Source organism: Coturnix japonica, chromosome 2 (assembly GCF_054131305.1).
Source record: "Coturnix japonica strain WE chromosome 2, WE-NBRP24, whole genome shotgun sequence".
NCBI classification, from domain to species: Eukaryota; Metazoa; Chordata; class Aves; order Galliformes; family Phasianidae; genus Coturnix; species Coturnix japonica.
Genome location: NC_140664.1, coordinates 131,377,586 through 131,404,324, shown reverse-complemented (window position 1 = coordinate 131,404,324; position 26,739 = coordinate 131,377,586). Strand labels below are relative to the sequence as shown.

Sequence of the window (26,739 nt, the reverse complement as noted above, 5' to 3'; positions counted from 1 at the left end):
AGTCTAAATCTAATCTCTTCCAGTTGAAAACCTTTTGCCTTAATCCTGTTGCTATATGCCCTTATAAAAAGTCCCTCCCCAGCTTTCCTGTAGGTGCCCTTCAGGTACTGGAAGGCTGCTAAGAGGTCTCTTCAGAGCCTTTTCTTCTCCATGCTGAGGTGCCCCAGCTATCTCAGCCTGTCCTCATGGGGGAGATGCTTGGATATATATTACAGACTGTAACCTGTGAAGACGTGAGCTAGTAACTAATCACTTTTGCTAATGGCAGCAAACAGTTGCTAGGTGACTCCCAACAAGACCTGTGCATTGGCTGCCTGGAAATCATGAGAGAGAAGTGATTCCCTCCATCATCACCAGCACAAAACCATCCCTTAGTCAAAGTGATCACACAGAAGTCTCTGTTTTGGCTGATTTTACAGGAAAAAATGTTGACTATATTGTGTTTAGACAGACAAAATCTACACACTTGTTGATAAAACCCAAACAAATGCTATCACTGAAGTACATTTGTTGCTTTTTCAATGGATTCACTTACTCCATATGTCATAATGCTGCACACTGGAATCCCAAGATCTCTGGATAATTTATTTTTGTATACTTTAGAAGATGTGGAGCATCAGATGACTGGAACCTAGTCTGAAAATGAATAAGGAACAGATATATACTGTCATAAATGAGCAGAATCGCTCTTTCACAATTTTTTACTATAATTTTTTACTGTCACTCACACTACTGCAGTTACAAGTTTGAGAAAAACTCAAGATTCAATTCCATTTGAGCAACATTTTCCCTGGTTTTGGTTTATTAGGTTAATGTGAAATAAAAAGCCAAATCAGTTAACAGTTTTTGAGGAAATATATCCTTACCTGTTCTGAATAAAAGGAAATTAATAAATAAAATAATAGAAAACCAAATCAAGATAAAAGAGAGGGGAAGAAAAAAATGTCTCCACTCTGAAGAGTTACATGGAAACAGCTCACAGGAAATGATGTTTGATGTTTTTTTACCCAAGTGTCTCCACAAACTATTTTAGCAAATAGAATTGCTTTGTCTCGTGTAACAAATTCTAATGTCATTCCACGCCCTGGAAAATGAGGCTGTCTCCAGAAATCTCTTTAAAAGGAATTCAGAGATATTCAAACCTATTTTGCTGTTCTAAATTTATGATTTTTTACAATGTGTGTGAGTTGTCTCCCTCTTCTGGCCAATCCAGACAACCTATGGGATCTACAACGTCCCATTCAAAAGTGTGAGGTTACGGGTTTGGTGTGAGCAGAGCCCAGTCCTGGCTTCTCTATGTCTGTGAGTATATTCGGAGACAGCAGTATCTACCAACAGGTACAGACTGAATGAAAGAAAGAACAAAATAAGAGATGACAACATTATCATATTTTCTTGTGAGTTAGCTTTGAGGTTAGGGGACACACCAGGGGTTTCTACACTACCTGAATAGAAACATCGTTGTTCTCATACACTACAAGTGACACAACTATTCTTGTAACCTAGTCACACATCTCCTTTGCTGCTATCAGCCAGGGCACTTCCCATGCCATACATTGCTCTCAGTTTGATGCAACAAACTGCCCCAAAACTATATTGAGAAAGAGCATGTTTTATTTTACTAATTTGTAAAACAAAGACATACTGCAAGCTGTGCTGACTGGGATGTCATACATCTTTAACAAAAAGTAAAAAGGAAAAGAAAAGAAGGAAGCATCCTCTAGTTACAGCAGACACCTCCCGCTTTTTTTGCAAAGTGCCCTGTCAGCATGGCTGCCTTCGAGCCATTCTTAAACACTAGCAAAAAAGGAATGATATCCTTATTGGCTTTGTATTTCATAAGTTATTATTTGGCAGTTCGTTGCCTGTAAAGAGAGAGCTTCAGGTTACTAGAAGTGGAATCAGCTACAAATCTGATGTAGATTATCAGGTTGTGCCAGAAAGTGGTTGAGCACTGAAACAGGCTGCCCAGGGAGGTATATGTGTCATCATCTCTGGAGGTTAAGAAATGTGCAGATGTAGTACTTAGTGACGTGGTTTAGTGGGCAGTGTTGGTGGTAGGTGGATGGTTGGACTAGATGTCCTTAAAGGTCTTTTCCAACACTAAAGATTCTATGATTATATGAATATTCGCCACATAGAATTCTATGATTCCATATCCACCACATGGGCCAGAGAGTCTCACAGTGTTGCCTGTGAAGATAAGTTAAGGATAACAAGATTCTGGGACATCAAGATCCAGCCTGGTCCAGAATAACATGGTGCAGACTTAAGTCAGTTTTCATCTTCCCTCATATTCAAAGTCTCTCCTCTGTCTCCCAAGGAAATACATTGCACAATCACCTCAATGGGCTCATCAAACCAATGTGGAGACAAATGAACATGATTTGTACCATTCACATCTTCAAACAACACTACAGATCACAGGCAAATTCGTATATGCCAACTTGAACTTGTTATTTATATGCCAGAATCATTCTGACACCTCAGATGAAGTGGAGATCAAACCTACTAAATCTTAGCTTTTAAACTAAATCCCACTTAAGTATGCAACTCAAGCCTTTGGCTTTCCCTGTAATCAGTAGTGGGAAACAGAAGACAATTCCAATCATAGCTGGACTTTGCTGATTACAAAGCTCAGTTGACTACACTCCAATCATAGATGACTCAGTTAAATGTCTGTACAACTAAGTTGGGGAGATAAGGGTAGCCACTAATAGACTTTTCTAATTAATGGGTGCACATCTTACTGGAACAGGAAAGTGTTGGAATCTGTGAGCCACTCTTGGCTCTCATTTAGGCTGTTTTCAATGCTCTGGGAAAAGTCAGAGCTACTCTTGAGAACTGAGAGCCTGGAAACTGGTACCTGCAACTGTGTGTCCTCCAATGCACTGTTAAACAGATATGGAGAACTGTTTCTGCAAAAGAACAGGACTGTACCAAATAAATAACGTGCATTAATCATTTTCCTGCTCAGGAAAACAACCCAGAACAGTCTTATGTATTTATTTACTTATTCATCAAGTTTTTAGCATGAGGGGAACTAGCCTAGCATGGAGCTAATACATAATAGTAATTAATAATAAAGATAGTGGACACTGGGCAAGCAACAAGGAAGAGGCCTTACTCAGAAAATTTTACAGCCTGATTGAGTTGAGCAGGAGAACAAAACTACTGTATTGCAAATAACCATTGTATCACATCCCCTGAGTCAGAAAAACCATAGCTGACAAAGTTTTTTCTAAGGCTGCTCTCCTGATGTGTGGTCTGATGGCATGTTTCTAAGACCATGTTTTAAGTCAAGGCTAGGTTCCAATATAATACATCACTGTGCTATTGTATACATAAAGGTGGCTGCCTTCCCCCATTTTCTGGACGTTATTCACATTAGCAATCAGTGAGAAAATTTGTCTGAGCAAATCTGGGAGACCCTAGGATAAAGCAGAAATTTAATTGCTTAAAATGTATCAAGTTGCCATATTTTGTTTATTTCCTGAGATTCAATTACGAAAATTGCCAGTCTGCAGCTCCAAATTGCATGACAACTGTTGAACTTACAGTCTCGCAAGGATAATCACCCCAGAGCACAACACACACATCACTCCGCTCCCATAAATTAATATAATCTGCCAGTAATTGAAAAAGGCAGAATAGACTCCACACCTCCTTCATTCACTGACTGGTATAACAAGGATGTCATTGTATTGTCTCCTGAGTGGGATCTTTTGCCACTTTTGTTGTTATAGGGTTTTTTTCCAGACACGCTGGGCACAAATATGGCTTCACCTCACAAAATGTCTCCATGCCCTCACCAGTCTGTTCATCCCTGTCAAACCAGGATTTCACACATGTTTTCCACATATTCTGAATTCTTAGCAAAAGTTTCATTTCCCCAGCCCACTGCCCTAGACTATTACTCTGGCATAAAACTGAAATTCAAAGCAAAACAAAACAAAACAAAATAGAGAAAAGACAGCAGCCATAGCTACTATTCTTCTATTTCTCTCGTCTCAGATAACAAAATATGCTTAATAGCCCCATTCTGTAATTGGAAAACCAGAGAGACACTGTTGTATCTTTTCATGCTGTAACAACATCACCTATCCCAGCCCACTGATGTTTCCAGACTTCACTATGGCAATAAACAGATGAACATTTTGCTGTCTACTGGATACAAAACTGCAAATACAATCTAGAATTAATGTTACTTACCAAAGACCTCACAAACTACACAAACACTCTACAAAACACCCCCTGAGTACTGAAAAAAATTCACCAATATACATTAAAGACATATATTAACAGTTCAAAATTTTACATATTAATAGATTTTTGTTGTTGTTGTTGGTCTTTTTTTTTTTTTGTATCATCTTCAGATCTTAGTTATCCAACAGTCTTCCATCATTTTTAGCTTTCTTTCCAGAAACAACAGAATAACAGCATGGTTAATATTAGAAGGGACTACTGGAGGTCCTGGAGGTCATCTGGCCCAACCCCACTGCTCAAGCAGGGACATGTGGTATCAGCAAAGAAACTGAGAATGTTTAGAAAAGATTTGAAATTATTTTGCATTAAGAGACAAATATGTTTAAAAATGTAATTAAATCCTACCAATTTTTTTTTTTTTTTTAACAAAGATTTTGGCTTCAATAGTCAAAGAACCCTCCGGTTTAAAGAAGACTGATTTTCCTTTTAGCATTCAAATTTGCATACCAATACACTTTGCATATAATTTACATACCATACTGTACCTCAGCCACTTTGTCTCTTATTGTAAAATCAAAGATCAGCTCCTAGCATTTCGCAGCTAGGATTATTAAAACATTTTGTTAAGTCAAGTATGAAGATAAGCTTTCTTCCTGATGTTCCTGGAATTGCATACTAATGGGCAGGGAAGGTAGGTGTCTGGCTTAGGCACTGGATTGGGCTTTGGTATTTCTCACAGACTTGTTTTCACCTTTGGGTAATTTCACTTCATATCTTTATAACTCAGATAATCATTTCTAAAATAAGAAAAGTGACAATGTTTATTCCCTTTCTTTTCTAGACTTGACCTTTTGAGCAATTCCCTGTGACTGCTCAAAGGCAGAGTTTTCCTGTCAGTCTATGGCTGGGAACATACCCAGTGTGATCCCAGTCCTGCCTCAAAAGCATTATTGTAATGTCCCTCTGAATCAAAGCAACTCAGATTTTTTAAAATTTTTTTTAATTTTTTTTCAATTAAATGAATTATGCAGAGAAATATCAGTTTGATACAGAATGAAATTCGTATGCATGGTATTTTTGTGGGGAAAACCGGAGCATCCATCTTTAAACTGCCTGTGCTACTTCAATAGTCAGTGTGAAGTAGCACCTTAGAAAAGGGATCTGTATCCCTAGCTGAGGGCTGTGGAGAAACTGATATCTCTCCTTTGATTGTGGAGGTCTGTACTCACTACAAAGCACCTTAAGTAGCTACAATAGGTTATAGAGGTTATTAGCGTGTGCACTCAATGTTGTATATATTGCTTACATGTAGCACTGTATTGCTTTTCTCCAGATGCAACATTGAGATGTATTGTTGCTTAATATTTTTCTTATCAGTACACCATCATCCTCATTGTCTCTATTGGAGACAAGCTACAGTAGAAGCAACTATAATTGATTTGACCTTTTACCCTGAATATTCATTTACTATACCCAAAGTTACTCGTTGCATATGAAGCATTCCCAGTTCTCTCCATAATTAAGCATATGTATTCTTTTTGCATTAAAATTAGTAGTAATGCCTATAAGAAGGTGAAGCAAATAAAGAACTCGAATCAGGTAGTACTGCCCCATTGTAGTGCAGTCTGTCTGCACTAGAAGATAATAGTAGCTTAACAGAGCCAATTTAATATTTTGCAAAAGGAAAAGAGAAAAATAGATAGCTCTGGTTTGAGCACCACTCTGGTCAAATGGGTGACAGAAGGGAACTTAAATAATCTCAGACCCAAGTCTTGTTAATGCATACAGCAGTAAATAATGAGGGTGTCTTTCTTTCAGGATTTCTCATGAAATATCAAACTACCTCATAGTATCCAGTACCTGAGTGCAAGATACCCGTATCAAAAAAATATCAGCTATATATGCCACATGCTTTTTTTTCTTCTTTTTCTTTTTAAGCTTGGCAAAGGAGTTGAGTAGGAAGATAAAGTCTCTGGAAAACATCTTGGACAAAGATGCCAGCACAGATTGTACAGTAAAAGATATCGGGTCTGCCAATACATGCAAACCAATCTCTACAGTCTGTTTATACTTACCTATCAATGATTTATTGCACATTTACTGGAATACTGAAATAGTACAAAGTAAATCTCCTTAATTCTATTTGGTATAGATTTGATGATGAAAGGATGCAACCTCCTCAACAAGTAATATCTATGCTTTCTGATCTCCTTCCCTGGTCAGCAAGCATATCCTTTCTTTCAGAGCAGTCCCTGCTTATCTCTCCTTTCTGCTCTCTCCTGCTTCAGGCAAAACAACTGAATGCAGTTGATATGACTGCTGTCCAGGTCGAAATCTAAAAAAACCCATACCTTGTATAGGACAGAGTCTCCAGGGGTTAAATAAACTTACTGATGGTATTTGGAGTTTGAAAAGGACAGCGTCATCCCTTACCTGTGTATACACAGTGAGTGATCATTAGCTAGAAGATACTACCAGTGTCCAGGAGCACCCACAACTCTGCTTGGTAGGCCTAAGATAAAACACCATCCTACTAAACGATGTGCTCACATAGGTGCAGTTATTTGGAAGATCAGGACCTTGGCGATACATTTCATTTAAAAGCTAGGTCATAAAAATCCCTGAAAATTCAAGGAAGGACAACAGACTACATACAGCTACTGAGTTTCATTGTTCAGACCACTGGCAAACACCATCTGTACTCATAGAATAACAGTAAGAGCAGAAAGAAGTATGTCAAGAAGAACACTGATGTTTGGAGGCAATGCTGGAGGAGAATGTTTTAGCACTAGTGCAGACAAAAACAACAGTATCAAGAAATATGCTTTAATGAACATTATAACAGAAGAGTGTGATAAATGAATATATTAGCTGATAGAGAGAGCACTCGACTTTTTCACTTTTGGGGTAAACTAACACATCTTATTCATGTGATACATTTTTTACTGTAAAGAACCTATTTTCTTCTCCAGCTGTTAATTGCTGGACTCTCCCATTCAGTGCAGAACACTCAAAACAGACAGAAGGGTGAGCTCTTCAGGTTGTGCATATGAACGCACAGATACATAGATATGCACACAGAACCCTACAGCAACATACCGCACTTATCTTCTTCCCATTTTTAGATCATACATATTTCATTAAGCTCCATGCAGAGCATCTTCTGATTTATGGTAATTGTCAACAAAAGCAAAAAAAAAAAAAAGAAAAAAAGCCCACAGTTTTAACCCTGCAGTAGTGAGGATTTAAGTGGGATAAAATTAAACTGTTTAAGGGGAAAAAACCAACCCACCACCCTAAGCCGCTGGGAGGTTGACCCTTGAGATGTTGTCAGTTTTTTATTTCATTTTATTGTGTTTGTTGTCTGTAAAAGCAGACGCCAGCAGCAACATCTGACGCGCCGGACACCTCCAGTATTATCCCAGCATGCTCATGGCCTGGAGGACTTGGAGTGAGACTAATTTCCATATCAAACCCAATTTAGATGAAACATCTTGGTTTAAAAAAAAAAAAAAAAAAAGAAAGAAAGAAAAAAAAAAGCAGTGCATCAATAGCCCTTGATTAGATTTTCATCTCCTGAGCAGACAAATATGAATATTTATTACCATGAATGCAGATTTCCCCCTTTCCATTGCTCTGATCTTGAATATTACCCATTGCTAATTTTTATGAAAATTTGGGCAACATAATGTTTTCACATAAACTGACAGTTCTTGAGATAATCCCGTTATTGTTTGGTGGGAAATGACAGTTTCCGCTTATTCATGTGTTAACAAGGGATTAAATATTGTTTTTCATCACCATAATCTAAAATAGACCGCAAATTAAAATTTGAACATTGTGCATTAGCAGCGCTTTGAAGACCAGGATTTGTTTGCATTCACTCAGTAAAGATCTGTAAATTAACAGATAAACAATCAAGTGAAATCGGGATCATAAAAACAGCACTGATGTTTGTAAAATGAAGCCATTGCTCTACCTGCGAAAGGTAAAGAGCTGGAGAAGGAAATGATTCACAAAATGACACCCTTTTGCTGAGCAAAGTGCACTCTGAACTGTTGCCAGCCGCATTGACCCTCAGGCATTGATAGAACAGGTCATTTTTCCGCGGAGCAGAATCATGTCCCTTTTCCTTGTCACAAGTTCTGATTCTCAAGCACTTGATATCTGCAGCTCACATTGAAAAAAAATGGCCCTATCATAGATCTATTCATCGTGCTAATAGCAGTCATGCTGACCCAGAAGTTGTCTTCTTGTATGCCAAAATGCTGTGCTCACACCCTATCAGTCTGGGTCTTGGTGAGCAGTACATAGGCACATACAGTCTCTCGCTGATGGGGGCATTTTGCTACAGATGCAGCATAGAGCAATAAAGGGTTGGTTATCTCCTCGATGCCTGTGCCTAATGTCCAGAAATGCCAGTGAGAGACTGTGTCATAGTGAAAACAAAAAGACCTGTGATGTTCTTCAGCTCTTGAGCCACTATACTGCTTAATGTTTCTACAGAAGCTCTGGGTTTAGTGAATTTGCAACACTAAGAAAAAAAAACCACAACAATCCACTTTGATATCTGCCAAAATGCAAAAAAGCCAAAACTTATGCTTATTCAAAGCAACACAAACACCCGTCTAACTAAATCTTTAGGCTATTTCATCAGAAAAATCCCAAACACTACTACAAGAAAAAATAAAAACAGAACCTAGTTTATACAGAAGTGATATAATAGAATGCCTTATACTTAAATTTAGGGCTTTTCAAAAATATTCTGATTACAATTTATTTCATATGTGCAATATGCAAAGCTTTGCATTCTGAAGGAAGCTGAAGTGATGCATGCAAAGCAACAGTACAGCAACATTGCCTCTAAGGGCGGAAATGTAGCTACAGACACAAAGTAAAGGAGGGATGGGAAGAACGAATGAGAATGTGATACCAAGCTTCAGTCTTCACAGAAAGCAGATCAGATCTTAAGTTTTACAGCCTGGTACTAAGAGAAAACACAGTGAATGGCACTGATTCTAGAGTCCAGATAGAAAATAAAAGTCTGTGTCAATAACTGCAATTCAAACTAATTCTAATGAAAACATCATTTAATGCTTGGAGCTTACTTAGGCTTTGGACTTGCAGGGGGAGTTTTGCTGCCCTCTAGGACTGCCCACTCTCTAGGATTGCTAGAGAGATGGTGAGGAAATGGGATCCACCACCTCTTCCACGATGCAAATTACAAAATCTCTGTTTGAGATTGCTGAATGTCCACGTGTTCCCGTCCTGATCTAGTACCAGCCTCGAGAGGTGGCAGAATCTCCCTTCCCAAAATACCTGATTATGTCTAACATCCAAACCTCAGACAGCCAAGCAGAATTCCATCTTCATGTGCAGCTCCTCCAGCCATCCCATCACAACAATGACTATTTCTTTTCCCTTGGAGTCAGAAGGAACCAGTTGATGGTAGGGGGAGGATGCTGTATTTCATGAATCAGTAAGATATCTACTACAAACAAGCACGGCTTTCTATGTAAAGATCTTGCATCTATTCTTTATGAATACATCAAATGCAGGCTATCAAATCATAGGGTTGATAATAACATTGATTTTTAAGCAGAATAACTCTGCATTTTGCTCATGTATTCAGTGCTAGCATCTAAATTCTTTTCTGTAATGGTTTTTAAAGAACACTCTGCTTTAAAAACAGTGGTGTGACATGGCCTAAAAACTAGACAAACCCTTAAAACAAACATGCTATTTTTTTAAAGGAAACTATTAAAAGAAACAAAAAGAAATGACACTGGTAGGATGTATAAGTTCCTGAAGCCACAAGGCAAACAGGATCTTGTTTCATTTTACATGATACTGAATAAAAATTGAATTGCTGCAGTTGCCATAGCAACTGTCACATCACTTGGCACTTCTGCTCCTTTAAATCACATAGTGCTACTGTAAAGGAATTCATGAACCAACATGACACTTGAATACTTGTGCTTTTTACAGTATTTCGGAAGGAAAACATAAATCAATATACACCGAGAGTTGTCTCTGAAAATCGGATTTGTTATATTTTTCTTAACATTATAATCTCCTCATTTTCTTGTCGCGTTCTTTGCAAATTTGCAAAGAAGGTGGAGGGCGTTGTCACAATCAGAGCACAAGGAAAGAAATTACTACTGACACCTGATTTTCAAACTGAAGCTGTGACCTGTCACTCAGATGTCAAAATACCTTTGCTATGCAATATTCAAACCAAATACAAGGGATAAACATTGGAATTTTGCCACTCCACAGCCGGAGTTGGTGTGATTCGTGACAGCAGACAGTCTCAGTGGCATATAGGCATCTATTTCAAATTACAAGTAGAGTAGAAGGGAAGTCTGACTATATACCCAAAGCTAAGCACATGATGTTTGCAGAGTTAGAGCCATGATTTATACTGTTTGAGAGTGCTCTGCATACATCATGAAGTTACAGAAGGCATACAACAAAATAATGTCAATATATATATATGATGCATGTTTATATGTGATGCTTTTTTTTTTAAATTTTTTTTTTATTTTGCTGTTTATTAACACTCGGGATGCAATTTGTTTGAAAAGCAGCCCTCTAGTGGGCTATGTACCTAATGAATAGTTAATAAATAGCATTAACATTATCTCTAAATATTAGTTAAAATGCATTTTGCAAAAACATACAAGATCTTAATAAACGAGCCATAGATCTCCATCATTCTCTTTGGAGAAATTTAATGTTCTGTTTAGCTTTATTCCTTAAGGACCCTGAAGCATTATTTTTAAATGCAGCTTTATGATCAACTTCTGATTAGTATCATTTTACTACACATGTATATTGAATAAACTGCAATAGAAATATTATTCACTGTCAGTAAGGCTCCATAAAAGGTGCATATTATTATTAACGTTCTATTTAATACGTAATCTATGACTTTTTAAGGGTGACAGAGAATCTATAATTGGGGAGGGCTGAAGAATAAAGTAACTCTTCCTGTGTATTCACCAAGAATATTACTAACATAGTAACACCTTAAATTTTTTTCATTTAATTATTATTTTCCCCATTTGTCTGTATAGCCTTAAAGTTACATGTCATAAAGCAAAGTTTTCATGTGCAGAGTGCTTTTATTCAATGAAGTAACGTGACTTTATGTAAGATCAACGTAATTCTAGATCTATCAAAATATCTGTAAGCGAAAATGTCCTGAAACATCAAAACATCTCTATTTTAGAACATCTATAGAGATAGTGAAGTGTTCATTTCTACACATATTTTGGGTTACTTCCACTTGGTTTAGAAAAATATTCAAATTATGTCAGTCATAATATGAGAAATATGATTCGTAGTCTACAAAGACTTTTTTAATTCCAATGATGAATGCATTTTGTGTTCATTTAAAGCAATGTGTTACAGGGTGGGTCCTGTTTTACCAGTTCATGACAGAGACAGTGTCATTTCCTTAGTTTATTTTGGGCCTTCATTCAAAGAATTTGTTATTCAAATCACAGACTCCTAGACCCAGTAAACTGATTTCAATTATTACACTTTCTTGAGCCATTGGAAACCCTGACTTGTTATTTTGAAATTGTCTTGAAAAAGCAATTTCAGCCAAGAGAAGTCTTAAGCAGTTTTTAGTGTGTGCACTTGGAACACTGCTTGAAATTTTCTTGAGCTGGAACTGGCCTGGTCACAGTCAAATCTGGAGTAGCATCAAACTGAAAAGTACTACTCTTTTGTGATTGTTTAAAAGTGCCTAAAGAGAGAGAAGTAGTTAAATTCTGGAAGGATTTGGAAGTAATTCCAGGTTATCCAGTCAAGCTACGTCAGCAAAGGACTGGGAACCCCAACCTTGATGAACCCTGAGCTCAGTAAGAATCAAGTGGATTCCTGTGCTCTGGTAAAGTTCTTCATTCATGGACTAAACACTCTCCCTGAGATCTTGTAGGGATTCTCAGCCATGCAGAAGAATGAGCTCAGCTCCTATTTCTGCAAAACACAGTGCTTCCCATCAAGTTGGCTGCCCAGTCCCTGGAGACATTCAAGGTCTGGCAGGATGGGGTCCTAGCAATGTGATCATGCTGTAGGTGTCCCTGTTCATTGCATATGGATTGGACTAGATAACCTTTAAGGGTTCCTTCCAACTTCAATGATTCTATGATTCTGTGATTCTAAGTTGGTAGAGAAATAGGAAAATGGACTTATAGCCCCTGTGGTTTATTTCTTTTTACCAGTACTGTGCCTCTTGTGGTGCTGTATACACATGCATAGCACAACATTTATGTTCACACTCTTACATACACTAACTGTAGGAGGCTGTTGAACACCTGAAGATGAACTTAGGGTTGCAGAGATTTACTCTGTGGGGGGAAGATCTAAAGAAAATACTGTAAAGTCAGCATCATCCTACCTGAATAACCAGGAAAGTGTGAAAAGCTCATGTTGAATTCATGAAGCATAAACATCATATGTGACAATGACTCAAACCTTGCAGGGCTACCATTTAGGAGTTCCAGGGTTGTCACAGGTGTTGGTGAACTCCAAATAGAAAATAAATGTCTTGGCAAATACAATGTCAGAGTTAGCTGGTACTACAGCAATGCACACATCTGCAGTACTTCTTTATCAGGCCTGTTTTGCTCTAAAGCAGTTATTTCTGGTTTAACAGCTATCTTACAAATGGGACAGATGACAAAATAATTTGCTCTTTAAGAGTGATACACAGGATATCAAATTCCAGTTTAATTCTCTATATCCCTAGAACACCAAATATTCCACCAGCAAATGTTAGATGCTGAAGCGGGCTTGCTGCATCAACAGCAGGAAGGGGTCATTGTTCCACTATGACCTAAAAGCTCTGCTTACCTACACTAATTTCCAAGCAATGATTTTCTCTATATCATAGAATCACATACTAGGTGAGGTTGAAAGGGACCTCTGGGTCCATCTGGTTCACCCTCTGCTCAAGCAGGGCGACGTAGAACAGGTTGCCCAGGACCACATCCAGATGGCTTCTGAAGATCTCCAAGGAGGGAGAAATATACAGAAATATATATTTCACTCAAACCTTATAATGGAATGCACAGAGCTTTTAAGCGAACGTTTTGACACGTTAACAGCTTTTCCTACGGATAAGGATCTCATTTTTAATTCAGATGAAGAAGAGCCAGAACCTACTCTAAACTGACACAATGAAGCTAACTTCAGCTTCTATCAAAAAGACTCACTGAGGCTGTGTAAATCTTTTGTATGATGATCACAGAATCATAGAATCTTTAAGGCTGGAAAAGACTACTAAGAGCATCTAGTCCAGCCATCAACCCATTCCCACCGTGACCACTAACCACGTTCCTCAGTGCCACATCTGCACAGTTCTTGAACACCTTCAGGGATGGTGACTTTTGTGTTGCTGCTTCTGAAATGCTTCTTTTGAGAGATGGAGGGGAGGTAGGGGGAGACGGGGAGGGGTGGGATGGGGAGAGAATGAGAAACTCAAAGAAGCATTTCTTTTCTGCACAGAAATGACAGTTTCTTTCCACTACACCCAATGGCTGGTGTCTGCACGTTTCTCACTGTGGCACAAGTCCTGTTAATCACAAACCCAGGCCTAAAACAGATTCTACTGTCCAGAACAACACATGAATTATTTCTGAGCTTTAGAACTGTTCCTGTATTTGTTTACACAGCTGTTCTTTTTGCCACCAGTATCACAACTGTTTTTCTCTTGAGCTATTTCAGATATGAAGCTCTCCATACAAAATCAATTCCTTTTATTTTACAGTCCTGCAAGTGAAGATTTTATATCCATTAATTTTGTCATGAATCTGACCTACTGTACAAACAAAAAGGCCATTTCTCACTCTGAAACCAAAGTTTATTCTAAGTACTTTTGAGCATCATAATTTTGATTAACAGTTAGCATTGCATATAAACATGTTCCTACAGTGTGAAGCTAAAGAACTTCTTACACAACAAAAGATTAATTGTGTTAAAATATGTATTTTGTTATTTTGGTGCTGTTAAATAATAGGGTGTATCAAGAATAAACAGCAGAAGCAGTTTAACAAAGTTAGATTTAACCTGAAATAAACTAAATTTCATACTCTGTCAACATAGAAACAATTTGGTTACTGCATCCTATTATTTTTCATGTAGTTGAGACTGCAGAATTGTACTAATTATGTACACAATCATGGCTGAAAAGGTTCACAAACAGGAATATACAGAGCTGGGATAATTCATAACTCAAGCAATAAGTAAACTGCTAAATAAATGTTCCTCTAGCACTTGAATGTTCCAAACCACTGGGATCTTCCACTGCTGATCACTATATCTTAAATATAATCTGGAATACACTAGGCCTTAAATATCTTCTTCCCTTTGGTTGATTCATTTTCATTTTTTTTGGCCCTATCAAAGTACATATTTGGCAGAGTATAAAACACAAGATTCTGTGAAAGTCTTTGTCAAGCCACATAGTATCACCATTCTTTTTTCATTACGATAGCTCAAATATACAAGAGGTGAGGTCTGCAGTGAAGAGTGATGACTTTTACTAACCCAAGCTCAAGAATCAGATGAGATCTCAAGCAAAAGATCCTGTCCATTTGTTCTAGTTCTATTAGCTGGCCTTAAAAACATTTAGGAGCTTCTTGAAGCTATGGCTCCAGTACATGCTTAGACTGCCGTAGTTACAGCAACCTTGTTATTACAATGTGGATTATTGGTGCATTTCAATCATCCAAAAGTAGTTTCCTTGTCCATTGACCACATGTAGGATAATACTTATTTAACTTTTAATTTCTTATTTTATGAAAAGAAGTGGGCTGAACAGAAACTGAAGAGTTTGCTTTTCCTGAGCTTGAAGCCAGCTGGAATCCATTCAATTATTGGAACTGGACACAATACATGGAGATGTTTCATCAGCATACAGAATACCATTGGATTCAGATTGAAAAGTTATATTGCTTGCGGCTGACACAGTGTGTGCCAGTCCTGGTTCTGTTATTTACCAGAAAATAAGTCCTGGGGAGAGCACAGACACAAGCCTTCCTCCGGCCTTAAGTCAGGACACAGACTGAGGTGCCCATTCCTCCCATAGGATACCCCTCCCAGCTCTTGAGTTTACACACGCTTGAAAATCTCAACTAGTTAAATCAGAGTCAGTGAAGGAGAGATGCTGGCTTTCATTTTCTGATGTCGCTATCTATGCTTTCATCAAAGATCAAATTCCTGCAGCTCTGACCCTGAGAATCAAACCAAACACCACTGCTGATACCTCTTCAGGACCAGAACTTGTAATTATGTGAATAAAGTTATGCAAAGATCCTCAAAACTCATGGCAAGGTAAGTTTTTAGGCATGAGTTGATAAAACCCAGCAATGTTACAAAAAACAACACCACAAAAATCAGCATATATATATTTAAAAATGTTTAAATTCCTTCAGTATATTACAAGTTAGTCGTTCATTATTCTTAATACTGAGAATAACGTAATCACTAGAAACAGGTATTTGTCTAGCTCTGTGAGTATTCACCACTAGCAAAATTACTTAAATGAAAAGGGAAAAAAAAAGATAACTGTGTACACAAAATTAGCACGAGAATTAGCAATCAACTGTAGTTCATACAAGGTTCTTAGCAGATAGCATCATCTTTATTAATAAATGATGAACTGCTTAGTGGAGCTTTTGCTTGGTGATATCACCATAATAACAAACACATGTTTTATTTATGTTTCAAGTTACATCCAAAATATGCAAGCCATTCACTGACAGATTCTCTCTAACATCTGAAGACTCTTTACCCCAGATTTAAACTTTCATTGATCTAGATGAGATAGTACTCCATCAAAACTAAGGGGAATAATACAACGACTTCAGTCACTGTGCATGATGACTTCGGTTTCTGCACTCATCTCTGGGGATTTCTTTCTATGATACAACAAAGCAAAAAACTGCATTTCTTAAAGCCAGCTGCACTTTCCTCTTAAGGATGGTATTTTTTCTCTGTGGGATACAGTGCTATTTGTGCAGCAGATTGTATTTTGACAGATCTAACTGTATCATAAAAAGGCCCTTAGCACTACCAGCCTGGTAGCTCACAAACGCTCATGAGCTCCAGGATTTCATTAAAACCAACCAAACAAACAAACAAAAAAAAGAACCTCCCTCCCAAAACAAACAAACAAGAAAACAACAACAACAACAACAACAAAACACAATTAAAATGTTTTTGAGAGTGTAAAATGCCTCCAAGCCACTCACCTCCCCCACGCCAGTCTGCAGAATTCTCAGCCCAGTTGTTTTTTCAAGCTTCTCTTTGTTCACGGCTGGAAGGAAAATTAAGATTGAAAGAGTTATGGGAAAGCTGAAATATGCATAATTTTGCAGTACGTGTAGTGTAACCATCCTCCCTTCCTATCCTTCATCAATAAAGTCATGACAGTTTCTATCTTTGCCATCTATGGAATATTTTTCCCTGATAGTCACTGTGCTATTCAGTGTTTTAAATGCATAAATGTACTGTTCATTGTTCACTTTTCTGTGAAAAAGAAAACCAAAATACTTCTTGCTCCCTTGTATACAGGACATCACACATTTAATAGATGCACAATGTATCTGGGAAGTTGTCTTTAGTAGAATCTTCCCACTGTCTTTCTTGAAGCAAGGAGCAGCGTGGCATCTTACCACAGCAGCAGCACTGTCACCAAGTAAGACATTTCAGAATAAATTACAGTTTTATCTAGCAGGAAAGATAAATAGTTTATCTCACAACATCAGGATGCAGTGCACAATATTTTCCTTTCTAAAATTGAGATTTTTACTATTTATCTGTTTCAGGATCAGTAAAAGCACTCAAAAGTAATCAGGTATAAAACAGCATAAACATATAAAAAATGAATAGTAATTAATGAGAATAAGTTATACTTATAACCTAGAAATATCCTATGCATGGACTTGAGCACCACCATTGCCCAAACTAAACAAGGATGAGATTATTCAGAGCTGAGAGTATGCGGTAAGGAAAATGTTAACCATCCAGATGCATACTAGATCAGTTGGATTCATGGCCAAAAAACAGACACTCATCCTGTTTTATTTATTAATAAAAATGAAACCTTACAGCATTATTAAACTCTTCTCACTTAGTTGTCTAGTCACTGACTATCTAATCCAAGTGAGTCATCTAGGTTCTCTGTACAGTCAATGGGAAGATATGAACATTTAATACTATGAGTCATCCCACACAGCTTACACACATCAGGAGGCACCTCTCTTTCCACTGATTACAAGGACTATTGGGATAGACTCAGCTTCTCAATTTAAGTTAGCTGAAGGAAGTACTGCTACCAGAAAGCACAAGTGTGCCAGAACATACCATAAACAATACATTTACAAAAAAATGCTGAAAAGAATTCATATAGTTTTCCTTCATCTTGAAAAAAATACAATTTAATTGCAGCTGTTTGAAACATTCAGAACAATTCACATCATAGCAGACAGTTCATAGGAGCAATATTATTGTGAGATGATGCTTTATTTAGTTTGTCCAAAGTAGAACTCAAATGACTCACATTTATTTCAGAGTTGAGTTGTATTATTAGGGCTCATTTTCACCTCGTATATCCAAAATGTAGAATTATTTTTGTAAGTATTTGCATGTGCAAAGACTCAAAAAGTAAAAATTTAAGCAAATCTAATACAGAGAAATTTTTCTGACTTCCTCCAGCAAGAGATTAATTTTGTGCATGATTCAAATAGAGAGGAAAGTTCAGTCCATCTTTTAGGCCCAGCTGTTTTGCTGATGAGAACAGAGTCCCTAGCACAAACGTGATTTGCTGGATCACAGCCTAAAAGACACACACAGTACTCACATCCATAATACTTAGACCATGCTTTACACATTCACAAATATGTGTGTCTTTTACACTCAGAGTCATTGGAACTGCACAAGGACAGTTTGCCTGGATCACATGATTTGAGGCTACATTTATATAAGTTCTACTATATATAAATTTCCAAAAAGTAAATCTTTGCAAACAAGCTTGATTTTCAGCCTTGAGATGCACTCCTCTGGATTGTGTTGCTTTATGGATGGTGGATAACTTTCCACACTGATATTTCCCCCTTTGGATGTGCCCTGCTAGCACATTGATAGAATCGTGCTCACTATACATTAAAGACAGATTTCTATCAAATGCAAAAAAAAATTAAAAGATTAAAAAGAACCGGAAGGCCTATGGCCTCCTTCAAAAAAACTGCAACAAATTATTCTTTGGTAGCTTGGGGCAAATACAGCTGTGCAGCAAAGTGGCTGTAAAATAAATGAGGTACAAGTAAACAAAAGGCAAAATCCTACTGTATACTTGTGTACTGCAAGAAAAGCTATCAGGAAATATTTGGTCTGCTGAATCACTGAATTTTGTAATCACTGCTGCATATTTGACCACCCTCCTCTCCTCTTTATAGGTTTCATGTAGACTTTGGTTTTTGAAGCTTTGAGATATATATACATGAAGTGTACTTAATACACACTTCCCTCTTGATATTGGCTAAAAGTAAAAGGACAGCTCTGACAGCTGTGCTAACCTAAACCTTGCCAAAACAGAGAGGCTTGAAGGCATGTTGTGTTACTGATCAAACCAGAACCTAAAAAGGGTGAAGCTCAGGAACTGTCAGACTGCAGAGAGAGACCCAGCCAAACATCTCCAGCATCTTCACTCCCAGTGTGCAGCATGAGCATATTTTAACTACCTTTAAACTCCACAAGCAGTTTAGAAAAGTCAAAAATTCAGTCAAAAACAGCGGTGCCAAGCCTATGCCATCAACCACATAACAATAAACTGCTTGAAGCTTCTGAACATGATATAACTTCTTAACTTTTTCTACCTATAATTGTAATTAAGATGTCAAACATAGTAAATAGGCTATAGTTACACGAGGAAAAAGTGGTGAGAAAATAAATTCACTGAAAACTGGCCAATATTTTAAAGGGTATTTTACTGTGCTACCTACTAGTTTTCACTTCAGTAGGAATATTCAGCAGATAATATTTCTGATGCAGAATTTATGGACTAGAAATACTAATTTTTTGTAACGTGGTATGTTGCACAAAGTTGATTTGTTTCAACCTTGGCTTAATGTCCTGACATACTAATGGAGGACTCACAGAGTCATCAGGAAAAAGCCATAATCCAATCTGGTGTCCTTCTGTGATGCACTGATTGCAGCAGCCTAAAAGGGAAGGCCAACTGATATCACCTACCTGTAGTTCTGGAAGGCTAATGGTCCCACACCATATCCTTATCTCTATACTGGGGAGGTATAGATTTAAAGGATGGACTATATGGTGAATAAGGAACAGTCTAGAACAGCTCACTGAGAGCAGCCCTAAGGAAAAGGACTTGGGAGTTCTAGTGGATGAAAAGCTTGATGCAAGTCCTGGAAGGCCAACTGTATCCTGGGCTGCATCAAAAGAGGGATGGCTAGCAGGGTGTGGTAGGTGATTGTCTTCCTCTACTCTGTGAGGCCCCATGTGGAGTATCACACCAAGATTAGAAGCCACAGCACAAGAAAGACATAGAGTTGTTAGAGAGGGTCCAGAGGAGGGCCATGAAGATGCCCATAGGTCTGGAGCTCCTCTCCCACAATAAAGTGTTGAGGGAGTGGGACTTGTTCTGGCTGGAGCAGAAAAAGACTTTGGGGACACCTTATAGTAGCCGTCCAGTACCTAAAGAAAAGCTGGAGACTATTTAAGCAGGAAAATATCACTTAGGATCTTCTAAACTTAAAGATGTTATATATATGTTAGAAAAGGTTAGAAAAAGTTCTTCAGTATGAGGCACTGAGGCAATGGCACTGGTTGCCCAGAGAAGCTGTGGATGTTCCATCCCTTGAGGTGCTCAAGGCCAGGCTGGATGGAGTCTGGGCAACCTGATATAAGAGGTGGCAACTGTGCCAATGGCAGGGGCATTAGAAGTAGATGATCTTTAAGGTCCCTTGAATCCAAGCCATTCAATGATAGAAAAAACAGCTACTGCAAAAAACACCCTCAAATAAATAAACAAATAAAACCAATTCCATTTGCAAAGTTTAAATCCCATTTTTTTAATCTCCCACTGAAACAAAAAGAGCCTCCAAACACACAGAAAAGGAGGCTTTTAAATTAAATTCACTAGATGAAGGATATGCAAATTACCTGGAGAAGCAGAGCCCTATAATGTTCTCAAAATTCTGCAATAGCCTATTTAATTAGTATTTTAATTTATCAGAATAATTCTTTGCACTTGACAATTTATGCAGTATCCCATATAATTAAGCACGTAGCTACAGTGGAATAATTTTGCCTTCTCTCTGTATACCAGTTATTTTAACCTGAAAGAGTCTGTGGAAGTCTCTTCTGTGATCTAAATTACAATGGGGACAACTTAATGGCTTTGCTCTATTAGGGAGCACGATGAGGGTGTTACTGAGTGTTTCAGGGTAGCGACTGTCACTGTTCGTAGTCTTCACCAACCAGAGGGAAGTCTGATGTGTTTCCCAAGGGCTACCATTTATTTCCATCAGAAAAAATATCTGCCAGTGGCATAGTCAGGAATTTGACTGCCTAGTTTTGTAGTCAGCAGGTTTGACCTCAACTCACTGGTTATTAGCAGAAACAAGTTACAGACAGCTGCAAGTAGAACTCCAGTCTCATTATAACCCTTCCAGAAGAAGGAAACCCTGAGAAATGAGTAGTTCACAAAGGTTTGATGTAAAGCAGGTTGCCAAGCATAGCTATACCCTCCAAAATACTCATGGGAGCACATGTACACTGGTACAAGTGCTACAGGATTTACCTGCTCCATGGAAGAAACCACCCTAAAGATTAAGTATTTGTGGGAAGATGGTATTTCTCATAAGGAAATCTTATTTTTCTGCTATGTATCTGAGTGTGAGGGCTTGTTTTATCTAATTAAACACAGAAGACAACAGTATTTACAGCCATATGATTCCCCTGACCTCTATTACACGCCCATTTCAGAATGAGTCAATTCATGCCCTGGACTCACTAGCGATATTGACTGAACCTCCAGTCAATAAAATGATGGAAGGCAATTAATTGAGATTTACTGTCCAATGAATTCTACACCAGTGATCGTCTTCACAATTGTTTGTTGCAAAAACCCTTTCACAAAGATAAATTCAGAAGAATTTCATCTATTTTCCTATCTTTGAGGGAACAAAAGGGAAAGGGAGGAAGGGAAACCCAGAGAAATGGTATTTATTATGCTTCTAATTTTTTAACAGATTTCACAAATCTAACACAAGCAAACGTTGCATTCATTTACATCAAGTGTTTCCTCCTGTCCTGCCTCCAGATTATATGGGAAGTTTCTTTATAGGGTAAAGGAGAAAGACTGCCTTTATGGTTGCCCATGGGTGGCATACATATACAGTGCATACAAAAATCTTTGTCTCTTGTAATTCAGTGAAAATGGATTCCCATAACGTTTGGGCCCTTGTTCTGTTGAGAATCTCCAGAACAAACCTGTTCTTACACCTCCTGAAACTGCTGAGGTAGTCACAGAGCAGAGGAAAAACACAGAGACAGTTCAGCCCTGTCTAGGTCTTTCAGAATATTGGAGTATCTGGATATGTAATATAGGTTTTCCAACTGTGTGCACTTGGTTTTGCTGGAAATAATTAAAACGCATTTTAATGAACTTGAAATTAGATATTTAGGTATTGCCACGTTCAGAAGAGTAGACTTTCTGGAATACAATATAAAATTTCTCTCCCTTTAGTACATATCTTTGAATTCTTCTCGGCACTCCGTCCACGGAATGCAGCCAGTGAATTCCTGGGCATGTGTAGTACTGGGCTGCAAGTAAATAAGTCAGAAAACACAACACCAGCATCTAAAGTGCTCCAGCCTGAAACAAAAGTTACTAATTCAAGAAGGCACTTACAAGGAGAGGAAGGTTCCTTCCAGTCAATTTTACAATTTAGTTAGTGAAGGAAAAGTATACAGACTGCAGGGCAAAAGACATTTTGTCTTCCATTCGTCAGTGGGTGATGAAGAGAGATTGTAGCTTCATGTGTAATTTCTAGTTAACTGGCAGCCAGGCCTGGATCGAAAATGGTTGCAGAGAAGTCAAAGCGACATATCTGTACTAGTGACAGCTTGCTAAATATTATGTCATATTCAATTTTCAAGTCATTTTTCAAATGATTTTAATTAGATATTGTTTCAATCTCACGTGCATTAATTTAATTTCTGGTATCAACATTTCAGCTTTCAATCTGCTCAGATACAGTACCTTGCTGCCTGGAATAATTTAAAATATCGTTTGCATCTCTAGCGATTTTCAGGGCACAAATCATTTACAACCTTCTCTAGCTAATAAAACTAGCAGATGGGAATTCAGGCCATACTCCCTATGCCCCTTTGGATTTTCACTGATTTTGGTACAAGGTAGCCAAATATATATGTACACAATCAAAGACTTTCCATCTCTGATTCTCTTCAATTCTGTAAAAATGCACAAGAAAAAGAGCAATTTTTCAGGCAAACAGCAGTACCACGAAAGAGAAAAACAGGCCCATATCTGAGAATCTGAAAGTTGTACATTTTTAAAAACTCATTTGCTAAAATAAAATCACTTTCCCTTAACTAAAGCATTCACCTCTCACATCCCCAAAGTCCCTCGGTCAGAAAATATTGAAGGATAGGGCTGCAAGCATCTGATACACCAGGACCTCTCATGGCTCTCTGTTTGCATAGATTAGACACACGTATTTTAAGCATATTCTTTCTGCCTGACTGCTTGTTTTGATTTATTTTTACTGATTTAATAAATAGCTGCTCCGTTGTATGTTTTCTCATAACTGTCCTTTAAAACGAGCACAGTGCTATTTTAAAATATGATATTTAAATTGTAGTAAAGGAGTGTGGAATATATCAGATAACATTTTTGCATTTCTCTGGAGGATTTATGTTAATAGTAGGATCCCTCCCTATGAACATTGCCTGTCTCAATTAAAACATCAGTTGAGGCTCGCTTGTTACACAAGAGCAAACGTGTATTGCCAGAGACTGAATTATCCCATCTTGAGATAGGCATAATTTCCTCATCACATATAAACATATATGATGAATATATATGGTCATACAAGATATTTTTCCACAGGCAAAGAAATATATATATATCAGCTCCAAAATACTTCATCAGTAAAACACTCCTACAGACAACATCACAGCTACAGAGAGGAATGTTTTAGGTGCAGTGTCAATGTGATGGTTTTATCCTGGAAGTATGAACAACATTACTTTATATGAATTAGAACTGTAAGAATGAAAACCATTTATTTGTTCTTAATACTTTCTTGCAGAGCTTCCGAAACCCATTTTCAAAACTGTTTTCTTAAATCATTTAAGGAACTCCACATCCACCGACTGTAGAAAACTGAGTACTGATAATAAAAAATAGCCATACTTTAATTGTGTATGTTTTAGAACTGAGAATATACTTCAATGACTTATTAACTTTTTAATACTGCTAACCACAGCAGTTGTAATAATTCAATCCTGCACATTTCTTTATGCTCTATATGGCACATGTATGTGTAACAATTTGCTTGCATACTTAAAACACTTATCTAATATTTATAGCTAAAGATGTACCAATTCAGCCAATGTTAGCTGAAATGGATGAAAAGAAGTGTTACTCTACTCTTCACATCAACTTTTCTTCAGATAAAAATTCCTTGACAAGTTTCAGCCCCATAAAACTAATTGAGATAGAACAACCTGCAGTAAGCAGAGCAGAAGCCTGAGTAGAATACATTCAAGTAGACCACTGCAGCACAAGCAGACAATTTTTCTTAGCAAACTCCTTTCTGGGCTGATTACTAATGTCTAGACTAACTTTTTAATTGTATTTTTTGGAGTCCCAGTCAGCTTAACATTGAACTTCACCATCATATGTTCAGTCTTAACATTTACAAATTAGAAGGCAAGGTCCCAGGGGATGGAGGGTAAGAAGGACCATCTGGTTTTCTCTCAGCCATTCTCAGTGTGAGGAAGGCTTTGCCTCCTCACCTTCACAACAGTGTGGAAAGTAACACTTCACAAAATGAGCTTAAAACCACAGTTTCTTCTCTTTCCTTTTAAACAAACAGGATCACAGAATAGAATTCTAGAACAGTTTTTCTGCTTTCTTCTATTTATACTTAAGATTTTAACAGATTGTTTTCATTTTCTTTTCATAAAGTACTAGAAAAATATGAAAAACAGATAATTGCAGTCAGATTTTCAAGGTTAGCTACATATTCTGGAGTTCCATATCTGCTTTTTTGCTTCTATGTGTATATTCTCTCCATATTCCTCGTTTCAGTCCCTCAGGATATACACTGCATCTCTCTTCTTTGTTTTATTGTTTTCATATCATAGAATCATAGAATCATAGAATCATAGAATCATAGAATCATAGAATCATAGAATCATAGAACTGCTCAGGTTGAAAAGACCTTAAAGATCATCAAATCCAATCACAACCCAACCATACTACCCTAACTTCAACAACCCTTTGCTAAATCATGTCCCTGATCGCCACATCCAAATAGTTTTTAAACACATCCAGGGATGGGGACTCAACCACCTTCCTGGGGAGCCTATTGCAGTGCTTAACAACCCTCTCTGTAAAGAAATTTTTTCTGATATCCATCTAAACTTACCATGGCACAACTTGACGCCATTTCCCCTCATCCTGTCACCTGTCGCCAGTCAGAAGTGACAAGCCCCACTCTTACTTTAAGCACCTTTCAGATATTGGAAGAAAGTAATAATGTCTCCCCTCAGCCTCCTTTTCCCCAGCCTGAACAGCTTCAGTTCCTTCAGACTCTCCTCATATGGCATATTTTCCAAGCCCTTCACAAGCCTTGTTGCCCTTTGGACCTGCTCCAGTACCTCCATATAAGAATTATCTGTCCTCTTTACAAATACAAACAGCTATGTAAGATCAGTCTTTTGTCCTTTTAGCATTTTAGAAGTGGAAAAAATTGGAAGCTTCTATGGTCATCTCCGTCTTAAAGAAATAAACATATTTACTTACTTCCTGCCCAAGAAGAGTAATATCTAAAATAATTCTCTCTCATGTTTTTTTCTAAAAATACTAATTGGGGTTGAAGTAAAAAAACATAGAAGTGTTGCAGAAGCTGGTACTCGTGATGTTTGTAGTTTCACAGAAAATCTGGACTTTAACTGAGGGAGAACCACTGTTTACAAGGGCAGTGATAGGACAAGGGGGAATGGTTTTAAAATGAGACAGGGGAGGTTTAGGTTGGATTTTAGGAGGACATTTCTCACACAGAGGGTGGTGGCACACTGGAACAGATTGCCCAAGGAGGGTGTGGATGCCCCATCCCTGAAGGCATTCAAGGCCAGGCTGGATGTGGCTCTGGGCAGTCTGGTCTGGTGGTTGTTGACCCTGTACATAGCAGGGGGTTGAAAATATGTGATCATTGTGGTCCTTTTCAACCCAGGCCATTTGATGGTTCTGATACTGTGCTTGTGTGTTTTCACTGGAATGGTGTTACTAAGATGAAGGAAAAGACTAGACTGTCCTTCCAGCAGCTGACCAACTACATTTTTTATAATTTCTATTATGTTTCAATAGGAAACAACTGAAAGGATTCAGGAAAAGAAAATGGAGAACAGTCATTCCTCCTGTAGAGCAGGGATCCACTCTTTCTGAAGGCTCCCCTGTAAAGTACACTGGCCTTTTTTGATATTACAACAGATAGTACTTAGAACTATGCAGGTTGGCTGGTAACTATTAAGTCTCATCATTGTTAAGCTGTACTTTTTTAGCTTTCTCCTGTTTACATCACTTAGAGTCTTCTCATGGAAACAGCCTGAAATGCATGAATTATTCTTGCTCTTATTTAAAATCTGTTGGAATTTTTAGACAGATGTTGTAGCATGTTTGCACTGCTATATGAAAAATTTAAGAGGCATTACCACTAATTCACAGCATGCCAAACTGTCACTGTTTTTAATAAATACACATTCAAGAACTGTCATTTCTTTTTCCAGTCATTTCCTCAACTTCCACAGTTAATAAAACAGTACCCTTTAGGTTCATTTCTTTAATGATCCAAAACACAACTACAAGCCATGCTATTTGTTATTCATCTGCAACTACACTTAATGTCATCCTCATGGCACAAATGTAACAAGACTGAGTTGGGAAAACATTAGCAATATTTCAACTGACTGGTTCACTAAATCATGAATAACACAGCTAATGCACAAGGTCATTCACTAACAAAATCTATTTGCCATGCCCTCAGAATAAAATGAAAATATTTATTACTAAGGAAGCCACTAGTAACAGGAGCCACAATAAAGCTTTCAGGTGGAAGTGGATAGCGATGATGTCAACTTTCGTATTGTTTCTCAGAATGATTTTTCACAATGAAAATTTGGAAAGTAACTTCAGTAACCTTAAAAGAATTTATTTGAAAAAGAAATTCAGCGAAATATGGA

General features: G+C 37.7%; 1 protein-coding gene across 4 annotated transcripts in view; it reads right to left on the bottom strand.

Annotated features, from left to right (window-relative positions):
* The window catches only part of PTPRN2 (protein tyrosine phosphatase receptor type N2), a 608,667-nt gene that overhangs the window by 211,249 nt on the left and 370,679 nt on the right, over positions 1 to 26,739 (bottom strand). For all 4 annotated transcript variants that reach the window (XM_032442979.2, XM_015852813.3, XM_032442980.2 and 1 more), the window contains exon 12: positions 16,473 to 16,537. In XM_032442979.2, coding sequence (XP_032298870.1) covers positions 16,473 to 16,537 — 65 coding nt within the window. The remainder of the gene's footprint in view (positions 1 to 16,472; positions 16,538 to 26,739) is intronic.